At 41.9% G+C, this 27,784-nt stretch overlaps 2 protein-coding genes across 2 annotated transcripts in view; one reads left to right on the top strand and one right to left on the bottom strand.

The window, feature by feature from the left end:
* lrpap1 (low density lipoprotein receptor-related protein associated protein 1) overlaps positions 1 to 1,700 on the top strand; it is a 43,049-nt gene extending 41,349 nt beyond the window's left edge. Inside the window, exon 8 of the mRNA XM_060926404.1 lies at positions 1,167 to 1,700. Coding sequence (XP_060782387.1) covers positions 1,167 to 1,235 — 69 coding nt within the window. The 3' untranslated portion in view covers positions 1,236 to 1,700. The remainder of the gene's footprint in view (positions 1 to 1,166) is intronic.
* Positions 1,701 to 6,503: 4,803 nt separating this feature from the next.
* The window catches only part of dok7b (docking protein 7b), a 162,035-nt gene continuing 140,754 nt past the window's right edge, over positions 6,504 to 27,784 (bottom strand). The window contains exons 10-13 of the mRNA XM_060926403.1: positions 21,749 to 21,818; positions 21,591 to 21,659; positions 19,589 to 19,753; positions 6,504 to 6,802 (exon numbers count right to left, since the gene is read on the bottom strand). Of these exons, the coding sequence (XP_060782386.1) occupies positions 6,666 to 6,802; positions 19,589 to 19,753; positions 21,591 to 21,659; positions 21,749 to 21,818 (441 nt within the window). The 3' untranslated portion in view covers positions 6,504 to 6,665. The remainder of the gene's footprint in view (positions 6,803 to 19,588; positions 19,754 to 21,590; positions 21,660 to 21,748; positions 21,819 to 27,784) is intronic.

The following is a 27,784-nucleotide window of genomic DNA, read 5'->3' as shown; positions in this document are numbered from 1 at the left end:
GGTAGGGACATGATGTCAGGTAGCGGTCACTTGGAGCAACTCAGCTGTTTATATTCTCTATTTACATCGTAGTTTTGCTAGTTTTACATGTATTTTACCGAACTTTAGTTTTTAAGTAAGTATGCCTCATTTTGTAGCATATAAATGCCACAATGATGCTAAAAAGAAAGCACAAGCTGGAACTAGACCGCATTTCCGCAGAGAAAATGTAAAGTGGACTTGATCAGCTGTGGAAGAGAGTCACCGACAGAAACTGGATCAGACATGAGACCTCGCGCTGTAAAATCTTTTTTTCACATGATCTTCAGAAAGTGTGTATGGCAAAGTGTGTGGGGCTGCATGCTCTAAAATCTCAGTTTAAAATGGCTCAACTCGCAGTGCGACATGACACTTTGTGCTCTAAAATCTTGTTTTTTTTTTTTTTTACATGATCTACAGCTGGTGCTGGGTAGATTAGCAAAGAGAATGTGGCATGGTTTAAAACAGATTTTAGAGCGCGAAGTGTCGTATTGTGCTGCGTATTGAGCCATTTTAAACTGCGATTTTAGACTGCGCAGCCACACGCACTTTGCCATACACACTTTCTGTAGATCATATGAAAAAAAAAGATTTTACAGTGCAAGGTCTCATGTCTGATCTAATTTGTCGGAGACTCCTTGCCACAGCTGAGGTAGCACACTTTACATTTTCTCTGCGGAAACGCAGTCTAGTCCCAGCTTGTGTGGGGTTTTTTTGTTTGTTTGTTTGTTTTTTGTTTTTTTTAATAATAATAATAATAATTATTATTATTATTATTATTATTTTAAGCATCATTGTGGCATTTATATGCTACACAATGAGGCATACTTATTTAAAAACTGAAATTCGGCAAACTACAATGTAAATAGAGAAAATAAACAGTCGAGTTGCTCCAAGTGACCGCTACCTGACATCACATATACGTCACCGCCACAGGAAGCCCATCTGGCATTTTAAAGAAAAATAATTTTTCTCAAACACTATTTGGTCTCCGAAAATGAAAAGCTTGATTTTTGAAACTTGCTACTACTTTTACTTCAGTTTGAGAATAAATCTGCTGGAGGATTACTTTAACTATTTCTTTAAGATTGAATGCAGTGTGAAGATAGTACTACTCCTTTTTAATTTTTTTTTCTCTTCTTCCCCAGATGAAGAAGCATTTGCAGGATATAACCAACAAAATCTCCCGAAATGGACTGCAGCACAATGAACTCTGAGCATGGCCTCCTCTCCTCACCATGACAACACTGAAAATCCTTCATTTCCATATGCATCGATTATAGTGTGGGTGTAGTTACTGATTTTTCTAACAGTTTGTTTAAATCATTTCAGTATTCGTGGAATATTTGCTAATCCACAGCACTGATTGTTTTTTTGTTTTTTTTAATGACATCGTGTGGTTTGTATTTAGTCCACTGCAAGTGATCAGTTAGGTACGAATGCATATGTACTATGTGTTACATTTTAAGTCCATTATTCCTGAGTATTTGAACTGCTGAAATCATTCCCACAGGAGGGGTACAGATTGAATTTTGAATGCAATATGTTATGTATTGGCACCCTTCCGTGTTTTAGAAATCTTTTGAAATGCTCATATTTTTTCATGAAATTTCAATTATTTGATGATGTCATCTCAGATGAGTACAATAAACAGTGATTGTCCATTCAGTCCATTAACTTTAGACTATATACTCGATTGACCGTTGTTTTAAATCTGAAGTGACTTACACGTGGGGCAAAATCAATTTAAGCAATTGAATAATCAGATGTCCACAAGCGCTGGCGACTGGCGTTTTTCTCCGCCTGCACAGACGTTCAGTGCCAGCTACTCGATTCCAGGGGAAAAAAATCCTTGCCTTTCAATGTTCAAGCGATTTATATCGTATATAATTTGCTGCAAATCCAATTATTCCACCACAAAATTCTCTTAGATTCAGGTTTAACATGACCGGAAGCAATGCCATATTTGTTGATCGATTCTTGCACTCTGACTGGCTGAGCCGGACCACGCCGTAGAGCAAGTCGTTATGTTACACCATGTAGTTATATTACAGAGCCAGGCAGCGTACTACAGAGGGTAAGTGAGAAAGCCAAACACACACACACACACACATATTTTACAGTTATTTTACAGGGAAATTGTTTGAAATTTTTTAGCTGAAAATGCACCAGAAGGCATGTAAATTTAAAAATTTTCTGGGGGGGCATGCCCCCTGACCCCCCCCCCCCCCCCCCCCCCCCCCCAGCATTAGCGCACCACGGCGGCTTTGCTGCCACAAATTCCAGAGCTGCCTACTACATTTTTTTTATTTTTTAGCCGGCTTCTTCAGATTTTCTGGAAAATCCTGATAATTAATTGAGGGTGAGGGGTCTCACTCAAGAACCCGAAACAAGTATTTGATTATTTCCAAAACCTTCCTGCCATCAGCCAATTGGCTTTCAATAAGTATGTAAGAGTGTTAGCATTGAGCTGTTCCCTCAAAATGTAAACAGCATGTTCTTATAGGGTGTGTCAGAGCATGTGTGTGGGAAGGAGGTCTACACAACTAATGGTTTGGATAGAAAGGTTGATCTACTGCAGTTAAGGATCTGTTTACAAACTAGGAGGTTCTTACAGGCTAAAGATGGCTTACTTAATGAGCCTCTTCTTTTAACTCTGCCAGTCTTGGCAGGATCTGCAGAGGTGTCTGGTTCTATCCCTGCCACTTTGCAAGTCCTTATAGCAAACTCAAAGGGAAGGTGTGACAACCACCCTGAAGATGGCTGACTAGGGTTGGCTCTCATAACATGGAATACATTCTTCTTTCTGCACTGCTCCTGTGACTCAGCTTTCAGATTGGCAGGGTTCATAGATGGCCAGGCTACTGTGGTGCATGCTTTGGCTAAGATGATTCATGAACAGGTTGATTTTAAATTTATGCCTACTGTTGATGCTTGTGCTTTGCTCAAGTGTTAACATGAGCACTGCCTTGGGAACACATGTTATTGCAATGAGTGTGGTAGTGGAGCAGTACCTCCAGTCTGTATGTTACTTTGACAGTGGGGCACCCAGGCCAACTTGGTTTATGGACATTGTCAGGTGTGGTTGCTGCAATCTGCATGGCTTGTGTTTTAAATGAGACTTGTGAAACCTGGCTTGTGTGCCAGGGTCATTCTTTGGGCCTGGTGTGTAAGAAACCCTGGACAGGAGGTTGCAAAGCCAGAATGCCAAACAGACCTTCCAAAGCCTCACACATCATTTAGGTTGGGTGTAGAAGTGTTTTAGTGCCCCTCATCTACACTGGGGGAAGGCCACAGATGGCACCTTCCAAACTTAGCAATAGTGCAGAGCACAGGCCTGAAGTGTATTGATGATGGGGACGTTTTTCTCCTTGATGTATTTTTTTTGATGGCAGTTATTTCAGATCAATGGATCCTGATGATCATTTCACAGGGATAGTAATTGCACTCTTGCCCCCAGTTTTTTTGCACCTTCACAGCCTTGCTGTTGATGGGCCCCATCAAAACATTCCAATATAAAGTTCTGCCTTTCCGTCTCTCCTTAGCACCATGGGTTTTCAGGGTGCATACCAGTGTTGTAGTCGGATCACTAAACCTCGAGTCCGAGTCCAGTCTTGAGTCCCCAGTGTTCAAGTCCGAGTCAAGTCCAAGTCATTAAAGAAAATTTCAAGTTGAGTCCAAGTCAAGTCCAAGAACAAGACTCCAAATCACACCATTTGACGGTGGCTGTTACTGCCTTTATGTGAAACTGTCTCTGCTACTGTGTTGGACTAACGTTACTGCTTGACTGCCCCATTTTAGTTAATAGGCTACAGATATAAAGCTTGTTCATCGCTCAGCAAGCCCCGCCCACTATCAACAGGGCAAATAACAAGAGAGGGTTAACACTAGCTAGTTCATCGCTCAGCAAGCCCTGCTATCAACAGAGCAATGAACATAGCGTGTCACTTCCTTCTCTGGGTGGAGTCTTGCCAAATGACGATTGAAGTTCGAGGTTGTCCCCATCGTCTCCTCAATAGTTCTTCTACATATGGAACACATAGCAGTGCATTTTTTTCCCACTGCACAAGAAATCTGTATATGTAAAGCGGACAATACTAGGGGCATTCTCTCCAGGTATTTTAGCGCCATTAACGTTAGTATGTTCCTGAACATGACCGTATGAACAGGTGAATGTGAATTCTCTTGCAGAAAATTAGTATAAAAATTAATGTAGATATTTATCTTATGCCAAAGTATTATGGCATGTTACAAAAAATAAAGAAAAAAATCAGAGTCCTCATCTCCAATTTACAAGTCTGAATGCAGTTAATGCACGGGTCTGAGTCCAAGTCTGAGTTATCAGTGTTCAAGTCCAAGTCAAGTCGTGAGTTGGACTCGAGTCCGAGTCCTGGAGTTGAGTACTACAAGCCTGGTGCATACAGATGGTTTTGTCTCCTCTCATGGCCACTGCCATCAAGATACTCCCCTCTAATATTTGTCTCCTGTGTATTTTCACTCATATTACAGTGCTCAGGTTCACAGTGAACTTGGAGAAATGCTCCCGAGACCAAAGCAGGTCACGCAGTTCATTGGCATGAGGCTGCGTTCACTGCGAATATGCAAGCTTGTCTTGTACCCCATAACCCCAGTGCCCAAAGGTGTCCAATATGGCCCAAATGTTGGTGTTTTTTGCTAGTTCTCAGATATTGTTACATGTTTGTCCACTCAGTGCTGCGATGCAGTTGTGCAGCAGATGCACTGTACATATGTTTAGAAGAATGATATGTGCACCAGATGTGGAAGAGATCGCACAGATGGACCTCTTTGCCAATGCCAAATAAATACATTACCATTTATGACTCTCTTTGGTCAAGCCAGACATCTCTCTGGGACTAGATGGTCACGTGGCACATCTGGCATTATCACTTGTATGCTTTTTCACTCTTTTACCACTGCTTCTTCTCACTCTGTGCAACACCTAGGCCACAGAGTCTTACTTTTGCTCCCAAGATAGCTAACAAGATGGGTTCCTACTGTTGTGTTCACTGGTTGTCTAAACACCATGGCAGCTTCTTCCCTGAGAAGATCTGATCTCCCAAATGGAAAGCAAGATTTGTCTGTGGGTCTGGTCTGACAAACTGAATTGCCCGAGAACTATCATCTTGTAGTCCAAGAAACACTTCTCAAATCAAGAGTCCTTAACCTGCCAGCCATGTATAATTGCCCTGAGGATGGTGTTCACCTTGGCTGGACCCTGTGCATTATTTTCTGAGTGCCAATTCCTCTTCTACCTGCAACAGCCATTACATCTCTTGTGATTGTCTCTCAAGGGCCCTATATGCTTATGCTTATTACTGTCTTTCTCAATGTGGCGAGGCACCTTTACTGGCTACAGTCCCCTAGGAGTCTTGTGCGGGGTCTCCCACGCACCTTTACTGGTTACAGTCCCCTAGGAGTCTTGTGCGGGGTCTCCCTCTTTTTGTCCTTAAGAGCCTGTGTGAGAAATTGATTTGAAATGGGTGTCTTTGCAAACGGCCTTCTTACGAGCAGTTACTCTGGTCAATAGAGTTGTGGAGTTGCATGCTCTGGAGATAAGCTTGTCTTGCATACATCCGTTGGTGGCCAGATGACTTGGTGACCTTGTGGCTGAATCCAGGTAGTCTGCCCAAGATCACGTCATCTAACTTTGTGACCCATCTATTGTCCTTCAGCGAATGTGAGCCTTGAGAACGTTACTTGCTTTACCTTGGGACTTGGTGTTATTTGGACCAGACTGCAGCCATCCACTGCTCAGACCTGCTGTTGCTATGGAAGTACATACTGTAGAACTTTTTTTTTTCCCTTTCTTTCCACCGTGATTCTTTTAATGAAGTCTTAGCACAGGGGTGTCCAAAATGATCCATAAAGGGCCATGTGGCTGCAGGTTTTCATTCCAGCCATGCAGCAGCACACCTGATTTGGCTTATTCAATCAACTGACACACCCACCCTTTAATCAAGGGTGGGTGTGGCTGCAAGTATTTGACTGTGTGAAGACAGTTCAGTTGATTGAATGAGCCAAGTCAGGTGTGCTGCTGCATGGCTGGAATGAAAACCTGCAGCCACACGGCCCTTTATGGATCAGTTTGGACACCCCTGTCTTAGCAGTTAACAAATCTGGTTTGTACCAATGGAGTAAGTATTATTTCTGAATAATGACCATCAGAGTTGTTGAATAGGTTGTTTATTGCACTAAATATAGAAATGTCAAATGAATAAATAAAAAAAATACAGGATATATTTCTCATGTGATGTACATGTGATTTTAAATCTGTAAATGTACAAAGTTGGTCATTTGAAAGGAAAAGAAAGACTATTTACAAGTTAAAGAGTACTTACAAAATCATAACCAATAATTGATAATGTATATGGACTCATTTTATGCTCTTAGCATATTTCAATAGTAAGTAATAATATAAGAAAAAATATATAAAAACCACACAATCTGATGAATTTGCCCTTTTTCAAAATGTTTTCATGTGCATTTAATGCAGTCGCTACTTGAATATCCAAAAACATTAAAAATCAAAGGTTTAGAAAGTAAAAGGTAATATCCTGTGTGGTGGTGAATGTCATGAGAGATGCTGGTACTTTTTTTTTAGTTTATGGATTGTTTGTTCAGTGTGTTTAGTTCAGCGTTCCTCGTCTCCTTTGCTCCAGTTCGTGTAGTCTCTCCTCTCTACCCTGTGCATGCTGGGCTCCCACTCGCTGAGCCATTTCTGTCGCCACGTGGTCAATCTGTGCATATTTAGTGTTGGAGGCCCCTGTATAAACAAACAAACGTGATCTTTAGAAGTGATTATCAACAGCACCTTTAAACAGCAAGTAAAAAGATTACATTGAATATCATCTTCTTGTGGAGGACGTGCTGATTGGACAAACTCATTTCACAGAGAAGGGTGCTAAAATGCAGGAGAGCATGGGGCCAAAACAAAAAATAAGCCAGAAAAGGATACCATAAAAAGGAGAAAAACTTTACTTTTACAGCATAAGATTAACAGTATTAGATAGAACAGGGCTGGAAGAGTGAAACGAAAGCAGGTGCTTTCATGCATGCAATGTGGAAATGCACACTTTTTTTCCCAGCAAGCAAATCTATAGTTGAAAAATCTCTTAAAGGGTGATTTGAAGAAAGAAAAATAGCACCAGAGTTTGAGTGGCTAAAAAAAAAAAAAATTTGACAAAGATTCCTTTGAAAAAATAGTTGAAAAATCTCAGTGTTCAAGAAAATCATCAATTTTCTGTCTAGTCACACTTCTGAATTTGTTACCTCGCCCAGGATGGAGTCCACCGGGGGCGAGATATTGTTTTTAGTGATTTTTGTTTGTGTTTTTTGTTAGCAACATTACGGGAAAACGGCTGGACCAATCTTCATGAAACTTTCAGGATATATGGGCATTGGTCTCAAACAGAACCTCCAACATTTTGAGGGTCATCCAGTCAAGGTCACCAAAAAGGTCAAAGGGTTTTTTTTTGTTTGTTTGTTTGTTTTCCACAATATCTTCCTTTATATTCATCATACTTAATTCAAACCAATCCCAAAGTGTTCACCTTTCACTTCTTCCACTGATATGCTACATGATGGGGTCCCTCTGTTTTTTCTTTCAAACTTTCATTTGTTTGTTTGCTTGTGTGTCTGTTTGTTACAATCTAGCATCTAGATGGTTGCACCGATTGACTTCAAATTTTCAGGGTAGGTGGGCAATGGTCCGTAGATCACCTGGTTTAAATTTTGGGGGTAATCGGGTCAGGGTGAAGGTCAAGGTCACCGGAAAGGTCAACCCTTTGGTCAAAATAACATTTTCCATTATAACTCAAAAATGGTTGCCGATAGACAAATGTTTACTATTATGAGCATATACATAGTTTTCACTGACATCACGGCATTCCAGGGAAAGCCCTCCAGCCGCCATCTTGTGGGTCAAACAAAACGGGCCATCGCCATTACCGGCTACGTTATCTCGGACGAATTTATGAAGTTATATAGTCAGTTTTCTAAAATAAAGATCAGTGTCGGCAAAATCAAGCAAACAGAAGTATATAGATACATTAGATGACATCTCACGACAATGGTATGCAGCCAAACTGGCCTTGATTGGGGGAATTGACCCCTACGAAGTGGACAAAAGATGCATTTTCAAGTGACTATGCAGGGCTGCCAAAGCCTGACTTCATCAAACTTTAAAGGCTGTCTGATATATACAACTTTATATATTCTAGCATTAAATAGACTGTTGAATGTTATGCAACCGTAATAAGTTGATTAAACACAAATCAAATCATACAGAATAGACCTAAAATGTTTTTCAAAAATGACCCTTGCGTGAGGGAAGTGACAAGTGTCAAATAGAAACGTGACAAACGAGCGATATTAAGTGTACATTACAATGTAAACGTACACTCAGTGGTTCCAGTTAGGCATTCTCCAGAGATTGTTTATACGATGTTTTGGTTTCCAAAAACAAACTTAAACACAATTGATTGTTTATTTAAACAACTTACCACTTATAAAATGATCGGAGCAGACTTTGCTGTGTTTGGAAGGCTGATAATCCTTGCGGTTGATTCTCGCAAGCCATAGATTTCTCCTTTGTATGCTGAGTTTCTTTGTTTGCTCGCCTTCGTGCTCCCGTACAGTGGGAATTCCATAAAAGCTCTGCTTGACGTCATCATTTGACCTATTACAACAGCCGTGAATACAACAGGTGTGCACCATTGCTAGCTTTAAATAGCCTGCTTGGGTTCTTTTGAAGACTTTACAATGTGCGTTACAATGTGTGCTCAGTGACCCGTACGGTAAGCTTGACCCACAAGATGGCCACCACTAGGGAATCCCCGACTCGGTGACGTCGTGCAAACTATGTATAGGAACTCCCATATGGCCTTTCTTTTGGCACCATGATCTTTGACCTTGAGTGACCCTGAAAGGTTAAACTCAAGGTTACGGATTTTCAGACGGCTATAACAAATGGTTGATGGTAGACAGATGTTTACCATTATCAACTTATAGGAAGTGCCATATGGGCTTTCATTTGGCATCATGACCTTTGAATGACTTTGAAATGTCAAACTCAAGGTCATGGATTTTCATAGGACTATAACCCGACAGCTGATGATTGAGAAACATTACCATTATCAACATCTCGTCTCGTCTTCTTCCGCTTATCCAGGACCGGGTCGCGGAGGCAGCAGTCTAAGCATGGAAGCCCAAACTTCCCTTTCCCCAGACACCTCGGCCAGCTCCTCGGGAAGAACACCGAGGCGTTCCCAGGCCAGCCGAGAGACATAGTCCCTCCAGCGTGTCCTGGGTCTTCCCCGGGGCCTCCTCCCGGGGGGACATGCCTGGAACACCTCCCCAGGGAGGCGTCCAGGAGGCATCCGAAAAAGATGCCCGAGCCACCTCAGCTGGTTCCTCTCGATGTGGAGGAGCAGCGGCTCTACTCTGAGCTCCTCCCGAGTGACTGTGCTTCTCACCCTATCTCTAAGGGAGCGCCCAGCCACCCTGCGAAGGAAACTCATTTCAGCCGCTTGTATCCGCGATCTTGTTCTTTCTGTCATTACCCAAAGCTCATGACCATAGGTGAGAGTCGGAACGTAGATCGACCGGTAAATTGAGAGCTTCGCCTTTTGGCTCAGCTCCTTCTTCACCACGACGGACCGGTAAAGCGACCGCATCACTGCGGAGGCTGCACCGATCCGCCTGTCGATCTCACGCTCCATCCTTCCCCCACTCGTGAACAAGATCCCGAGATACTTAAACTCCTCCACTTGAGGCAGGACTTCTCCACCAACCTGGAGAGGGCAAGCCACCCTATTCCGGTCGAGAACCATGGCCTCGGACTTGGAGGTGCTGATTCTCATCCCAGCCGCTTCACACTCGACTGCAAACCGCCCCAGTGCATGCTGAAGGTCCTGGTTTGAAGAAGCCAACAGGACAACATCATCCGCAAAAAGCAGAGATGAAATCCTGTGGTTCCCAAACAGGATTCCTTCCGGCCCCTGGCTGCGCCTAGAAATTCTGTCCATAAAAATTATGAACAGAACCGGTGACAAAGGGCAGCCCTGCCGGAGTCCAACATGCACTGGGAACAGGTCTGACTTACTGCCGGCAATGCGAACCAGACTCCTGCTCCGTTCGTACAGGGACCGGACAGCCCTTAGCAAAGAGCCCCGAACCCCATACTCCCGAAGCACCCCCCACAGAATACCACGGGGGACACGGTCGAATGCCTTCTCCAGATCCACAAAGCACATGTGGACTGGTTGGGCAAACTCCCATGAACCCTCGAGCACCCTATGAAGGGTATAGAGCTGGTCCAGTGTTCCGCGACCAGGACGAAAACCGCATTGTTCCTCCTGGATCCGAGGTTCGACTATTGGTCGAATTCTCCTCTCCAGTACCCTGGAGTAAACTTTCCCTGGGAGGCTGAGAAGTGTGATTCCCCTATAATTGGAGCACACTCTCCGGTCCCCTTTCTTAAAAAGAGGGACCACCACCCCAGTCTGCCACTCCAGAGGCACTGTCCCCGACCGCCACGCGATGTTGCAGAGGCGTGTCAACCAAGACAGCCCCACAACATCCAGAGACTTGAGATACTCAGGGCGGATCTCATCCACCCCCGGTGCCTTGCCACCGAGGAGCTTGCAAACCACCTCAGTGACTTCGGCTTGGGTAATGGACGAGTCCACCTCTGAGTCATCAGCCTCAGTCTCCTCAGTGGAAGACATGACGGTGGGATTGAGGAGATCCTCAAAGTATTCCTTCCACCGCCCGACAATGTCCCCAGTCGAGGTCAACAGCTCCCCACCCGCACTGTAAACAGTGTTGGCAGAGTACTGCTTCCCCCTCCTGAGGCGCCGGACGGTTTGCCAGAATTTCTTCGAGGCCGACCGATAGTCCTTCTCCATGGCCTCCCCGAACTCCTCCCAGTTCCGAGTTTTTGCCTCCGCAACTGCCCGAGCTGCAGCACGCCTGGCCTGCCGATACCCGTCGGCTGCCTCGGGAGTCCCGGAGGTCAACATGGCCCGATAGGACTCCTTCTTCAGCTTGACGGCATCCCTTACTTCCGGTGTCCACCACCGGGTTCGGGGATTGCCGCCACGACAGGCACCGGAGACCTTGCGGCCACAGCTCCGAACAGCTGCATCCACAATGGAGGTAGAGAACATGGTCCACTCAGACTCAATGTCCCCCGCCTCCCTCGGAAGCTGGGAAAAGCTCTCCCGGAGGTGGGAGTTAAAGACCTCCCCAACAGAGTGCTCGGCCAGACGTTCCCAGCAGACCCTCACCATACGTTTGGGCCTGCCAGGTCTGTCCAGCTTCCTCCTCCGCCAGCGGATCCAACTCACCACCAGGTGGTGATCAGTTGACAACTCAGCCCCTCTCTTCACCCGAGTGTCCAAGACATAGGGTCGGAGATCAGATGACACGACTACAAAGTCGATCATCGACCTCCGACCTAAGGTGTCCTGGTGCCACGTGCACTTATGGACACCCCTATGCTCGAACATGGTATTCGTTATGGACAAACTGTGACTAGCACAGAAGTCCAATAACAAAACACCACTCGGGTTCAGATCGGGGAGGCCGTTCCTCCCAACCACGCCCCTCCAGGTGTCACTGTCATCGCCCACGTGAGCATTGAAGTCCCCCAGTAGCACAATGGAGTCCCCAGTCTGAGCACCCCTCAGTACCTCTCCCAGGGACTCCAAGAAGGCCGGATACTCTATACTGCTATTTGGCCCGTAGGCACAAACAACAGCAAGAGCCCTCTCCCCAATCCGAAGGCGCAGAGAGGCGACCCTCTCGTTCACTGGGGTAAACTCCAACACATGGCGGCTGAGCTGGGGAGCTATAAGGAAGCCCACACCAGCCCGCCGCCGCTCACCACGGGCGACTCCAGAGAAGTGGAAAGTCCAGCCCCTCTCGAGGAGCTGGGTTCCAGAGCCCAAGCTGTGCGTGGAGGTGAGCCCGACTATCTCTAGCCGGTACCTCTCAACCTCCCGCACAAGCTCAGGCTCCTTCCCCCCTAGCGAAGTGACATTCCATGTCCCAACAGCCAGCCGCTGTGTCTGGGGATCAGGTCGTCGAGGCCCCTGCCTTCGACTGCCACCCAATCCACACTGCACCAAACCCCTACTGCTATCTCTGTGGGTGGTGAACCCACAGGAGGTCGGGCCCACGTCACCTCTTCGGGCTGAGCCCGGCCGGGCCCCATGGGCAAAGGCCCGGCCACCAAGCGCTCGCATACGAGCCCCAACCCCGGGCCTGGCTCCAGGGTGGGGCCCCGGCTGCGTCCTACCGGGCGACGTCACGGTCCTGGATTTTTTCTCCATAGGGGTTTTTTGGTGAACTGCTCTTGGTCTGGCCTGTCACCTAGGACCTGTCTGCCTTGGGAAACCCTAACAGGGGCATAATGCCCCCGACAACATAGCTCCTAGGATCATTCAAGCACACAAACCCCTCCACCACAATAAGGTGGCAGTTCTAGGAGGGGCATTATCAACATATAGGTATAAAATAAGTACTGCCGGGCGAGGTTTGTTTTGCCTGGCAGCACTTGTTTAAAAATGAATCCCTGTCTTCTGGAGCAAGATGGTACACAGGCTTGTTTTGTTTCTTCTTTTTCAAGACCAAATGTGCAAAGTAGCTGTCAGGAAAAACAGTATGGTTAAATAATATTGGCTGGCTTTTTTTGTGGTCTATCAGATATATTCCATTCAGCTAGCATGATATTGAAGAAGTCGAAGATGAGTTCAACATCATGCTAACTGAGTGAAATATATCTGATAGACCACGATAAAAAAAACATTATAATATACTAGAGCGGCAGCTACAATTATTGACAGTCCATAATTATCGACACCTTTTCAGATTTACTAATAAAAAAACAATTTTACAAAGGTGAGTTTCAGTTACAACAGTTCTGATTTGGTTAATTAATCAACCGGAAGACTCCCCTCGCCCTTTGGTCTTGTCATCTGATGACACAGCCCCATTACCGGAGATGGAATTTTTTCAGCACGATCAGCAATTTGAGGAAAACCTGGACGTTATCGGCGCAGGTAAGCATGGTGGAAAGATCATGGACATGTTTTTACTCATCAAATTCACCAATATTTCATGATCTTGTCGAAACCTACTTTGTTTCTTACTCTTTCATTTGACAGTCGCCATTTTGTATCTAAACGCGCATTTGAGAAGTCACGTGAGGTGTCGATAATAGTGATCACTTTCACCGGTGTCCACCATTATCGACACCCTGTGGATCTAAGTGACGTTTACAACTGTTATGGATCGATCTTTGTGTAACATTGTTGAAGTAGATGAAGTACTTTAAAAAATAAGTGCTGTGATTTTATGATTTTTTTTCTGATTCATAACAGAATGGAATGCTTATAGAGTATTTGGAATCCGATTGCAATAAATAGAATTAGACCAGAATTAAATTCCTAGCATATAAAAAAATCACATGCTTGAAATATTCAGATTTTTCTCTTTTATTCAGATTTTTTTTTTTTTTGCAGTTTGTTGTAAATATCTACCACATATAAAATGTCTACTGTTATTGTAATATTTTGGTTCAAGGAAGATGTGACCTTTAACCTGGATTTTCATGTGGTTACAATGTCAATTGTCTGACATTTATTGGTAAACTACAAAACTAGAAATTAATACAAAAAACAACGAATGATTAACAAAATGTGATCTATGAAAATACTTAAAGTGGAACAAAAAGATTTTCTGACACAGGTTAAACATCAGTTCATTTGTTCACAAACATTAGAATTACTTCCTTATTTACGTAAACACAGACAGACAGCGATATAAAAGATATTTTGTACTAAATATAAATCTAGGTAAAATAAATTTTAAATAAAAACTGTTTTGTTAATACTACATACTGATTATTTTGTTATAAATAATCATCTGGATGTTGATAATTGTGGAACGGTGTCGATAACTGTGGAACAGTGTCACGTGATCTGATGCGCTACGTAACCAGGAATCAACTCATTTTTTTTCCAGTGGAAGTTTGAGTAATTATTCATGCACAATTTGCATATTGAAAGTCTTTTCTGATTTTCCAACGGCCAAAAGATTGTTAAGGTGTCGATAATTGTAGCTGCCGCTCTAATAAGTTCACAGTCTTGGTGTAATCACTTGCGAAAATTGGAGATTTTTGTAAGTATGTTGATCTGTCCGTTTGTTTGTTGCTGCTCTAGCGTCGTCATTTCTTGACCAATCTTCACCAAAACGCACAGGACAACTCACTAGGGTCACACAAAGACATTAGTTTTTGGTGGGTCAAGGTCAAATCTTGTAAAAACACCTAATTGGCCATAACTTCCATTTCTTTGTGATTTTTGCAAGTACTGTGCTCTGCATGACTTTTCATACTGCTGCATGTCCATCAGGTCCCCATAACCTCAGATCGACAGCACCTTCCGCAAGATATTTGCGGTTCCAAGCATTGCAGATTTCTGAAAGACCCCTACGTTGTACTTGATAAACTGGTCCAAGAAATATGGACGTTTGTGAGGAATATTCCCCAGTGCTCCTATTACTATTGGAATCACTGTCGTTTTCCTGTTCCACATCCTTTCAATTTCCACTTTGAGATCAGCATAATTACTGGTCTTTTCAAATTCTTTCTGGGTTATGTTGCTATCTCCGAGCACTGCAACGTCAACAAGGAAGCACTGATCTGCCGCCTTGTCCACCAAAGCGATGTCTGGTCTATTATGCTCAATTTTCTGTTTGGTCTGTATGGTAAATTCCGAAAGGATTTTTGCATGCTTGTTCTCCAGGACCTTATCTGGTTCGTGGAGATACCACCAAGTGTTCACTTGGAAACCATATTTCTGACATGGACTCCAATGAAGATTTAAGCATACCTTGTCATGGCATCTTTTTGCGTGAGCATTTTACAAAATTTATTATTATTATTCATACACATTCGATGGAACAAACCTGACGGCCATGTTTGTTTACAACTTGTCACAGTCGCTCGCTCATGCAGAAGTTTTACGTGTAATATGTATCTTATGACATTTTCAATTCACTATGACCGTTTACTGCAGGCAAGCAAAGAAATGCTTGTGTGCGCGCAGCAGAAAACTTTCTCATTGAATATTCGCATCAGCTCTGTTGTGTGACGTCATGTCTTGACAACCATTCAATATCGTAAACCATATTCAGTGCTCATCCTCCACTGCGTAATAATACATGTAGGATAAGTGATATGCTAACAATATTGCATGCTATCAAACCAAATGAATTAAACTTGCCAGAAGGGAATAGAATACATGTTTTTATTGCATTGAAAAAGTGTCTTGTATGTATAATATTTAAATAATATTGGCTGACCTTTTCTCGTGGTATATCAGATATATTCCATTCAGCTAGCATGATAGTGAACGAGTCAAAGCCGAGTAGCTGAACAGAATATATCTGATAGACCATGAAAAAAGCCAGCCAATATTATTATTATACATACATACACTTGTGTTCAAAATAATAGCAGTCCAACATGACTAACCAGATCAATCACTGTTTTTGGTGGAAATTATATTACTACATGGCAAATAATTTACCAGTAGGTGTAGTAGAGTCATAGAAAACCAACAGACCCAACATTCATGATATGCATGCTCCTGAGTCTGTGTAATCGAATAATTAAGTGAAAGGGACGTGTTCAAAATAATAGCAGTGTGGAGTTTAATTAGTGAGATCATTCATTCTGTGAAAAAACAGATGTCAGTCAGGTGGCCCTAATTTAAGGATGAAGCCAGCACATGTTGTCCATCCATTTCTCCCTGAAAACCTGAGAAACATGGGTCGTTCCAGACATTGTTCAGAAGAACAGCGTGCTTTGATTAAAACGTTGATTGGAGAGGTAAAACGTATACTGTAAAGAAGTGCAGAAAATGATGGGCTGCTCAGCTAAAATGATCTCCAGTGCTTTAAAATGGACAGCAAAGCCAGAGAGACGTGGAAGAAAACAGAAGACTACCATTCGAATGGATCGGAGAATAGCCAGAATGGCAAAGACTCAGCCAATGATCAGCTCCAGGGTGATCAAAGACGGTCTGAAGTTACCTGTGAGTACTGTGACAATTAGAAGATGCCTGTGTGAAGCTAATCTATCGGCAAGAAGCTCCCGCAAAGTTCCACTGTTAACAAAAAAGACATGCTGAAGAGGATACAATTTGCCAAAGAACACATCAACTGGCCTAAAGAGAAATGGAAAAACATTTTGTCGACTGATGAAAGTAAAATTGTTCTTTTTGGGTCCAAGAGCCGCAGACAGTTTTTCAGACGACCCCCAAACACTGAATTCAAGCCACAGTACACTCTGAAGACAGTGAAGCATGGTGGTGCAAGCATCATGATATGGGAATGTTTCTCTTACTATGATGTTGGGCCCATTTATCGCATACCAGGGATCATGGATCAGTTTGCATATATCAAAATACTTGAGGAGGTCATGTTGCCTTATGCTGAAGAGGAAATGCCCTTGAAATGGGTGTTTCGACAAGACAACGACCCCAAACACACCAGTAAGCGAGCAGCATCAGGGTTCAAGACCAACAAAATGAAAGTTATGGAGTGGCCAGCCCAATCCCCGGACCTTAATCCGATAGAAAACTTGTGGGGTGACATCAAAAATGCTGTTTCTGAGGCAAAACCAAGAAATGCAGAGGAATTGTGGAATGTTGTCAAATCATCCTGGGCTGGAATACCTGTTCACAGGTGCCAGAAGTTCTCAGAAACCGTGGTTATACAACTAAATATTAGTTTAGTGATTCACAGGAATACTAAATCCTTAAGATTTTGTCAGTTTATACAGTAAATATTTGGAGTTTGTAATGAAAAATGCAGACACTGCTATTTTTTTGAACGGCCCAATGTTCATTTTTCTTCATTTTCTGTAAAGTAATTAAAATATTGATACATTTTTCTTCATGTTTTGATGTAGAATATAATGTGCATTGTTCTGAATGCATGGAAATAAAAACTATTATAAGGATTTTGAGCTTTACTCACATTTTTAAACACACTGCTATTATTTTGAACACAACTATATTTGATGGAACAATTATAGATTTTACAAAAAGGTAAGAGCAGGGGTGTAACTTACCAATACTAAATGCTGATTCTGATCGAATGTAATTCAATGTTCTGTCAATCCAGTGTACATGTACAAAGTCAAAGTTCTAACAATAAAAATGGTACAAGTCCAAAAAGCCTGAACAACAACAACCCAACTCGTATACAAGCTACATACAGGTTGACGGTTCAAGTTCAAAGTTACTTTTGATCGTAGTTAATTGTTACATTGCAGTTGTTCAAAACAAAAGGGCTTTGCTGAGTGAAGTCCACAAGTGAAGTCCTCTTGTAAAAGTCTCCATCACTTTTCCTCACCTCCAAGTAGAATTTTATATTTCCGCTATTGCTCTCTTTTCGTTTTGCGATGTCCGTTGGTCTGTTTTTCTCTTGTAAATATGTGTGAAGAATATATAATGAAGTTTTGGTAGCCTTTCAGGTGTTCAGTGCATCTTCAGTTTATTTATTTAGTGCTTAATCCAAGCACTGAATTAACCCCGTCTTCTCTCTCTCCTGGCTGACAAAGAAATAATTGTGTGCATGCGCAGCAGAAAAGTTTTGTCATTGGATCTTCACATGAGCTCTGATGTGTGATGTCGTGTTGTCTTGATAACGTGCAATATTATAACATTGCACGCTCATTCTCCATTGGGGAGAGTGGAGTCATACATGGAGAATAATTGATATGATGACAATATTGCATGCCATCAGTAAACCCACTAGAAGGGAATAAAATACATATGTTATTTACCAGCTGGGAGGTCCATATCGTGAAATACCGTGACCGAGGTCTTGAAAGTACTGAGCAAGACCCTCTGGGCCGAGGTCAGTATTCAAGGCCGAGGTCACGATATTTGACCATACGGACCGACCTTAAGCTGGTAAATAATATATTTATTTTTTTCTTTACCAAATTCTAACAGAAAACGAGAGCGCCCGAAAGGGAAAACTGAGCCGAGGCGAATCGCCATTTTGAATCCTCATTCACGGCTGTAATGCAACTTGCTTCCTCCTCGGTATACAAGTGCACTTCCATGGCAGGAAAAAAAACTACATTTTGCCACCTATGTAGTCCCCTATTTATATAAAATTGAGTCATTCAGGATTCAGCCATGTTTTTGCTCGGCGTTAGCAACAGTTACAGGTTTTTAGCTTTCTCCCGAAATGTTTTATTTTATTTCTTCTTCCTCAGGGTAGTAAAACTCGCTTTCACTGTGAAGACTGTCATTATCGCTATCCATGATGTAAAATTAATGCTATTCTCCTGAGAAATGCTGGCAAAAATTTATAAGATTTTTGATAAAAAATCTTATAAATTAGATTAGATAGAACTTTATTGATCCCTTTGGGTGGGTTCCCTCAGGGAAATTAAAAAAAAAAATAAATCTTATAAAAAAGATAAATGTTGACAAAAATTGCTACTAGGTTTGTTGCTGTTGTGAACAAGCGCGTCACCAGAGGTCCATAACCAGGGTCCGCAACTGGGGTCCATATTATAGGATACGGACCCGCTCGCCAGCCAATCAGAGCACAGGATTTGATGGAAACCGGACTGCGAAAAAATTAATGTTTTTATTCCATTGAAAAAAATGTCCTGTGTGTATAATAATTAACAATATTTTAATAAACTACTGAATATCAAAATCAGTCCATGTTATAAGTCTCCATCAACAGGTTCCCAAACCAAATATAACAGCTGGCTTTTAATTTCTCCATCTTTTAAAAATGGAGTCTGCAATATTACATTACGCTCAACAGTTAATTATAATTTGAACTTTCCACACTGTTCCAGCTTTAATTGGCAGATATCTAGTGCCTTGTCTAAGTATTCATTCTCTTGACCTTTTCACATTTTGTTGTGTTACAACCTGGAACTGAAATAGACTTTAATGAGGATTTTACAAGTTGATTTAAACAACATGCAAAAGACCTGTGACACAAAGGTTAATTAAAAAATAGATATTTGCTGGGTAATTACTTTGTAGAACCAAGGCTCCAAATATAGTTCCAAGCCTTCTGTGATATGTCTCTCTAAGAAGCTCTGCATGTCTGGATCTTGATATTTTTGAAAACACTGCATGAACTCAACATGCTAAAAAGTCTTGCTGCAGTAACTGGCACAGTTCAGGATGTGGGTGTAATGGACACCATAATGGATGGATGGTAATAAGAGATAAGAGATCATATGATGAACCGTGGAAGATGTTTCTCCAAAAGACAGTATAGCGCTATATTTACATTTGCTAGCAAACTGCCAGCAAAGCAGTGTTGCATAGAAAAGGAGGGAACACGTAAAATTATGTACAACACTTTAACATGTATTCAGAAGCTTACAATCATTACTGAACTAGAAAATACTTGACATACAGTATATCAATATCTTGATAAATTATCATCATATGCTCCAGCTAAAGGATAAAATAAAATTAGGATGGCTCACCTCTGATCGTGTGCCCAGGCTCCTGTACATCCTGCAGGTCCAGCTCCATGTAGTGTAGCTCTCGGTTAGACGTGGGACTAACAGGGATGTTGACGTAATTTGATTCCCCCTGAAGCCGGTCTGTGACCGTAGAGCTTGATTCACCTGATGGAGCTAACGATCTCCCTGACACACAGCATGCAATGCTTCATTGTTTTAGGCAAGTGAACATACATCAAGCATTAACTTGACTGGTCTGGATAGGAGCAAGCTCTTACAATATACAACAATACAACATTTAACAGTTATTCCATGAAATCGAGTCGTACATGAACTGATAGCCGATGAGGCGCGTAGCACCGAGTTGGCTATAAACCATGTATGACTAGATTGAGTGTAATAACTGTTTTATTCTATCCACATTCACTGGACTTTGAGAAACGGAGCATTTTTATTTATTTTTTGCAAATTCGATGATTAAAAACTTTTATACAAAACATCCAACAAAATAATTTCCACTTAGAATGTAAACAAACCAGTGAAATTACAGTAGCAATTTGTGAAAATGCTATAATAATAATTCTTGAAAAATAAAAAAAACATATGATGTTCTTACCATCAAATATATTTTGTTGCTTTTTTATTTTTCAGGTTTTCTTCTTCCTCTTTAGGGTTTTTTGGTGGCTGGCAAACCAACTTAAAGGTGCATTACCGGCACCGACTGGGCTGGAGTGTGGAACTGGCGATACTGGGGGTAAAAAACAAAACAAAACCTATATTCTTTTATTTAGCTGTTTCTTTTAAATACTTGATCATTTGGGGGAGGGTGTTTTTGAGTAGAGTTTTTATTTCATCCTAGGTTGGTTCAGCAACATGCTCCACCATTTTGTTTTTCTCTACTCATGGTATATGAGCTGATAGCCTAGTAGTAGAGTAGCCAATTGAAGCGTGCGATTGCTCATATCCAGTGACTGTGGATAGAATAAAAATGGTCTAATTTCACTTTGGTTCTTGGATTCCTACATTTAACACCATTCTGCTGACGGTGGTGCCAGTAGGATTTAGCCCTTTCTGCTAAAGAGAGTGATGGAGAAGTGCTTTAATCTCACCTCATCAGTACACTCAAACAGATCAGCTTCCAAAGCTTCAATTTACATGCTAATACCACTGTCACCATTGTCATCTCCTATATCTTAAATCGCCAAGCAGAGTCTCTGCACCACTTGGTGTAGCTGCACTGTATATCTGCACTGCATTCTGGACTTCGAGTCCAACTTTTGCAGCATCTCCACTATTTCTACACTGGATTTCTCATTAACATGACACTGAACATGGCTAGAAAATAATGACTGAAGGGGAAAAGCTCTTATTCTAACAGCAAACCATTATCAATTGTGACTTTTTTAATATTCAGTGTATTACAGGGTGGTGCTTTCCTCTTAAGTAATACAAGATGGATTTGGGGTTAAACCATAGGTGCTAAAAAAGGCAACTGGACTTGCTTGAAATTCTTGAAGACGTTTCGCCTCTCATCTGAAAAGCTTCTTCAGTTCTGTCTGACTAGTGAGGCATTCCAGGTATTTATCCTCTAGTGGACCTAAGGCAAGTCACTGAGGTCACATTGACCCTCTCAGTCATCCTGTAGGTGTTAGGATCACTGGTTTGCCTTCTTTAGCATCTATGGTTTATGATGACCTGGATGACTGAGAACCTTCTCAGACAGATGCTGGATTAACTTCAAATGACATCATTTATTTACACATGAATCAGAAGGCACAGTCCTCCACTTAACCCCCACAAAATTTATTGAGCACAGTGTGATATCAGACTGAATTCTGTTCTCAGTGGCTCCATGGGAAAAGCTACACTTATAACTGCCTGTGGGATCTGACATTTATATCTCGCCTGAGCACTTATAAGTCTCTCTTCAGTGAGCTCTCACTCCAGTTAATAATCTGTCCAAGTTCACTGTTCTATTAACAAACAGGAGCTCTCAAGCTACAAAACAAGTCTTGAGACTTACCAGACAAGGATGAGTGTCTAAAAAGCCCCAGGGAGCTCCTCGGAGATGTAGGAACTGCTGATGAATGTCCTGATGAGAGGAAATTTCAGGGCTGTCATTCCAGTCATACTTATTGAAGAGCAGGAGGTGGTACAAACTCTGTGGAACTACACACTCACCCTCAGGCTCCCAAAAACACTTTTGCTGGACTTGGCCACTCATCAGCTCGTATCTGCTTAACTGCTCAGCCTATGAAGGATAAATCGTGTGCTCAAGAGATAATAAAGTCTCAAACACTATTCCTTATGCCTTATATTAGTGTTAAACTTCATTCTAATTATCATGGAAACATAATAAACCTGCAACAAGCCTCAAGCAAGGACCTACTTGGCCCACAATCCCTCCATCACAACTACTTCTTGTATCTTTTTCCCAGTTTTATCCAGGGTTGATGTGGATAGATTGAGCTGAGGGGGTTAAAGACCTTGTTCAAGGGCCCAACAGTAGCAGTCAGGCTCAAACCCCTAACCCTCTGATTAGTAACCCAGAACCTTACCCAACTGAAACACCACTGGCCCAGACAATCCCTCACTCAGAACAAAGACCTTTGTAATACACAGTACATTTTCATTTTTGGCCTCCACATAAGGTTATTTGCTGTTAATAAAATTATTAAAATGTTTAAGATTCTGATCCTGACTTGGCTACCTCAAGAATCTAATTACTCCTTACAAGCCATCACGTCCCCTCCATTCCTTCAGTAGGAATATCTTAAAGTATATGTAATGCCTTATTGTAATGCTTTAAAATGAATATCATTAGTAAAGACCAAAATGAATTAATAAAGCAGGGGGGAAAATAATATTTTATTACCAAGCACAAAACTATCAATAAATCATGGCTTCTGGATCCTGGAAGAAGGCAGCCTTGCCTCAAGACTAATCTCACATGATGTCACGTGTGGAACCCTGGTTATCTGGGTCATTTCGGTTCCATGACTCCATGCTTGTTTACTCGCTGAAATTAGATATTGCCGTTGGAATCTTACAAAAATAATGATGGGAAAGTGCTGCATTGTGTTTGGATGTTCAAATCCATATACAACAGGACATTCAGTTCACGAATTTCCAAGAAATTACACTAATCTAAAGCGACAGTGGGTTTGTGCAAAAGAAGTGGCAGATTTCGTGTCAACTACTCATAAATTTGATTCATCAAGTGTTCACCACCACCAGAATGACCACATGGAAATTATTGGAGCAAAAATGAAACCCATTTATTTAATAAATAGCATCTGATCTGACATTTGAACAGTTCATTGATTCCCTTATTATAGCCCACTTCATATTTTCTTTCAATAATTACGCTGAATAAGTGTATGTTTTAAAGATTATTTCTGTATTTTTTGAGGTACATGTAAATATCTTCCCTATATTTTATTATTTTTTTGCAGTGGCCAGCTTTAGAATAAAAATCCACAAACCAATCTATGTTTCCAATTCTCTCTGGCTGGTGGTGCGCTATCAGCAGTGAGCAGGACTGTCACAAACTGAGTGAATTGGCATCTGTTTCTCATCTTGGGAGCTCAAAAAGATAACCATTTACTCCAGAATATCCTTGATAATCATCTGGCCCTTCATCTAACATATAAGAATCCCAATCACTATCAGAATTCTCTCCAAAACGTGATTCTGTATCGAGACTGGTCGAACCACTGCTGTGCACATGAATGAAAATGATACCTGGATTGTTTCACCATGTGTAATGTCACACACCCCTTCGGGATCTTCCAGTTTGGTCTCGGAAGATTCTGTGAAAATCAGCTGAACTTATTGATTTTCCATCAATTTATGGATTTATGGCCTTTTAGATCAGCTGTGGTTCAAAAACACATGGTCAATCAACATAATGATTGTTGCTTTGTACAAGGAAAAAACCGTGGCTTAGGGGCATTACCATCCATCCATCCATTATCTGTAGCCGCTTATCCTGTTCTACAGGGTCACAGGCAAGCTGGAGCCTATCCCAGCTGACTATAGGTGAGAGGCGGAGTACACCCTGAACAAGTCACCAGGTTATCGCAGGGCTAACACAGAGGCTACATCCACACGACAACGAGATTTTTTTTTTTAAATATCGCATCCACATGGGCAACGGATCAGTAAAATATCAGGTTCATATGGCAACGCTTGCTGAAAATGATGCAATACACATGCCACACCTCTACGTGCGCTGTAAGATGGTCCCATCGGAGACACCAGAACAATAGAAGTAGACGCATGCGCATAAACCCCTTCTTCTGTAGCATCAGCCACATAAAGTTTTGATTATTAGTCAGTAGCGTAAAATAGTATCTATTGTCTAAGACACTTATTTATATTTCATATTAAAACGTCTATGTAAATTAATACATAGAAAGCCTGGCCAGGCGCTGAACGTTCTTCTGCCTTCACTTTAAGAGAAATTCAGGGCGAGCATGAGCCTAGGTTCTTCCCTGTCACTGTCACACGCGCACACCTTCTCACTCCCTGTCCTATGGCTATAGTCCCTTTAAATCACATGCTCGTTTTTTGAATGGAGACGCGGAAAGAGGAATGAATGGGGGTAGATGGAGAGAGAGGAATGAACGGGGGTAGATGGAAGCTGGTACACCAACTTTCTGAGATCCTCCAGAATTCTTTAATGGTCCGGAATAAATTTAATGCTACACGTTGATGGATTACTTTGTTCTTCTACGCCCTTTTTGAGGAATGTATTGTCGGACTTAAACCAACATCTGAAGAGGTGAGATCGCTACTTTTTTTTCCCTATTTTTGCTGGCGGGATTGTCATGTGGTTGTGATGTCATCGTAAACAAATCCATTCTACTCATCCAAACGACTTCGCAACGGCGCCGTTGCCAGATTTTTCCACTCTGGAACCCGTTCTCAAAAGATTTCGTTTTGGGGCACCCAAAACGCCGGTGCCGTGTGGACGCCAGGCCGAAACGATAAACAATTTTATCAGATTCACCTGAATCCGTTGCCGTGTGGACAGGGCCAGAGACAAACAACCATTCACACTCACATTCACACCTATGGTCAATTTAGAGCCACCAATTAGCCAAACCTGCATGTCTTTGGACTGTGGGGGAAACCCATGCAGACACGGGGAGAACATGCAAACTCCGCACAGAAAGGCCCCCATCAGCTGCTGGGCTTGAACCCAGGACCTTCTTGCTGTGAGGTGACAGTGCTAACCACTGCACCACCGTGCATTACATTCACTTTAAAGAAACCTTCCTTCAATCTCAGGACCTTTGGAAGTTGTGCTTTTTGGATTGCTGCTCCTGAACTGTGGAACAACTTACCAGAAGACATCAAGGTCTGGACTAACATCGACTGCTTTAAACGAAAGCTCAAGGCGTATTTGTTTAATCAGGCCTTTGAATTGTAACTTGTCCCCAGCGATATTGAGCTCAGGGAAATGGTGCTTTATAAGTCCATTATCATCATCATCATCATCAATCATAATCATCATTAATAAAAGTTTAAAGGCAGAATTTTTTCTTTTTTTGGGTGGAGTGGCATTTTGTGCAATGGTCATAACAGAAATACACAGAATGGGATGAAGTGAAACTGGAGCTGATTTTTTCCCCCCCGAGCCTGTAGATTCATGCAAATATTGAAACATCTTGATGCAGCTGCCATTTGTCTTTGTGTGTCTAAAAATATGCCTTTCCACATTCTTATTATGCCATCAACAACCAGGTTTCTATTGCAGTTTCATGCAAAATATATGTGCTATTTTAAAAATTTCCACAAAACCACTGCGAATGGTCTGCGTTCCCATTCAGTGATGTGATACAATTCAAGCTGGAATTTCTCCTCTTACAATAGCTCTCACAGATCACTTTTTTCAGAAAGGTAGTATTTCCATTTGCTCTTCAAGACATGCCATGCAAAAAAATGTCTTTCCGTTTACATTTTGCAAAATATTTCTTTATCGAATCGTATGAAAAACCACCTCATGTGACTGCAAAAACTTTTTTGCGATATTTGAGTTTTTTTTTTTCAAAATTCACGTATTTCCATTACTCGTTATTTAATTCACAATTTCAAATTGAGCATTAAAGGAATCATCCAGTGGATTTATCCTCAAACTTATTTTAAGTAAAAGTAGTCGCAGATTTCAAAAATCAAACTTTAATTTCTGGAGACCGAATAGTGCTTGAGAAAAATAAATTTTCTTTAAAATGTCAGATGGGGGTGGCACGGTGGTGTAGTGGTTAGCGCTGTCGCCTCACAGCAAGAAGGTCCAGGTTCGAGCCCCGGGGCCGGCGAGGGCCTTTCTGTGTGGAGTTTGCATGTTCTCCCCGTGTCCGCGTGGGTTTCCTCCGGGTGCTCCGGTTTCCCCCACAGTCCAAAGACATGCAGGTTAGGTTAACTGGTGACTCTAAATTGACCGTAGGTGTGAATGTGAGTGTGAATGGTTGTCTGTGTCTATGTGTCAGCCCTGTGATGACCTAGCGACTTGTCCAGGGTGTACCCCGCCTTTCGCCCGTAGTCAGCTGGGATAGGCTCCAGCTTGCCTGCGACCCTGTAGAACAGAATAAAGTGGCTAGAGATAATGAGATGAGATGAGATGTCAGATGGGCTTCCTGTGGTAGTGACGTATGCAATGATGTCAGGTAGCGGTTGTTTGGCGCAACTCAACTGTTTATATTCTCTGTTTACATCATAGTCTTGCTAGTTTTACACGTATTTTACCGAATTTCAGTTTTTAAGTAAGTATGCCACATTGTGTAGCATAGAAATGCCACAATGATGCTAAAAAGAAAGCACAAGCTGGAACTAGACTGCATTTCCGCAGAGAAAATGTAAAGTGTGCTTGATCAGCTGTGGCAAAGTGTCACTGACAGAAATTATATCAGACATGAGACCTCGCGCTGCAAAATCTTTTTTTACATGATCTTCAGAAAGTGTGTGTAGTGTGTGTGTGGTTGCGTGCTCTAAGATCTCGGTTTAAAATGGCTCAACTTACAGTGTGACATGACACTTTGTGCTCTAAAATCTCTCTTTGAAACCATGCCATATTCTTTCTGTGTTAATCTACTCAGAACCAGCTGTAGATCATGTAATAAAATATTTTAGAGCGCGAATTGTCATTAATTTTTTCATGTCTGATCCAATTTCTGTCAGTGACACTTTGCCACAGCTGATCAAGCACACTTTACATTTTCTCTGCAGAAATGCGGTCTAGTTCCAGTTTGTGCTTTCTTTTTAGCATCACTGTAGCATTTCTATGCTACACAATGAGCCATACTTACTTAAAAACTGATAAATTCAGTAAAATATGTGTAAAACTAGCAAAACTATGATGTAAAGAGAGAATATAAACAGCTGAGTTGCTCCGTGACCACTACCTGATGTCATCGCATACGTCACTACTGCAGGAAGCCCATCAGGCATTTTAAAGAAAATTAATTTTTTTCTCGAACACTATTTGATCTCCGAAAATGAAAGTTTGATTTTTGAAATCTGCAACTACTTTTACTTGAAATAAGTTTGAGGATAAATCCGCTGGAGGATCCCTTTAAGGAGGCTACTGGAAACATGGCTAGTAAGGCCTTGCTCAGCCCTGACAGATTTACTGTCTAGGTACTGAGAGATATCAGCTACCCCTCCCATCCAATATCATTAGAGCTGCAACGATTCACTAAGACATCGATTCGATTGACGATCCAGACCCTTCAATTCGATTCGATTCTGCAACTAAATATAAAGGACACACAAACCTCAGAGTTTAAACTTTAATGAACAAAATCCCATTGAAATTTGTCTGGAAAGATGAAAATGTTCCAAATGCTGACTAGGGAACAGGATATGCAAGTGTAAAATGGTTAAACAAAATATATAAAGCAAGTTAAAATAAAGATATTTTGGCAACTTGAATTAATGAACTCCTGAGCACAGAGCAGTGAGGAGCAGTCAGTCGCTTTCACTCACAAACACATTCCTCTTCAAAGAGAGTTATTTAATATTTATGCATATTCATAACAGTTCATTCAGTGCTGTCAGTGCACTAGTACAAGGAACAGTAGGAACTCAGCAACATGTAAAACTGTTTTGTTACTTTGGCTCTAAACTCAAACTGATAACAGGTAAAGTAAATCACATCAGTCAGTTTTAACTGTCCCCACGTACCTGGTTTTACTACTTTCGTAACACTTTCAG

This window comes from Neoarius graeffei, chromosome 7 (genome assembly GCF_027579695.1).
Source record: "Neoarius graeffei isolate fNeoGra1 chromosome 7, fNeoGra1.pri, whole genome shotgun sequence".
NCBI lineage: Eukaryota > Metazoa > Chordata > Actinopteri > Siluriformes > Ariidae > Neoarius > Neoarius graeffei.
Note: the sequence above shows the minus strand (reverse complement) of the source record. Positions and strands in the feature narration are given on the sequence as shown.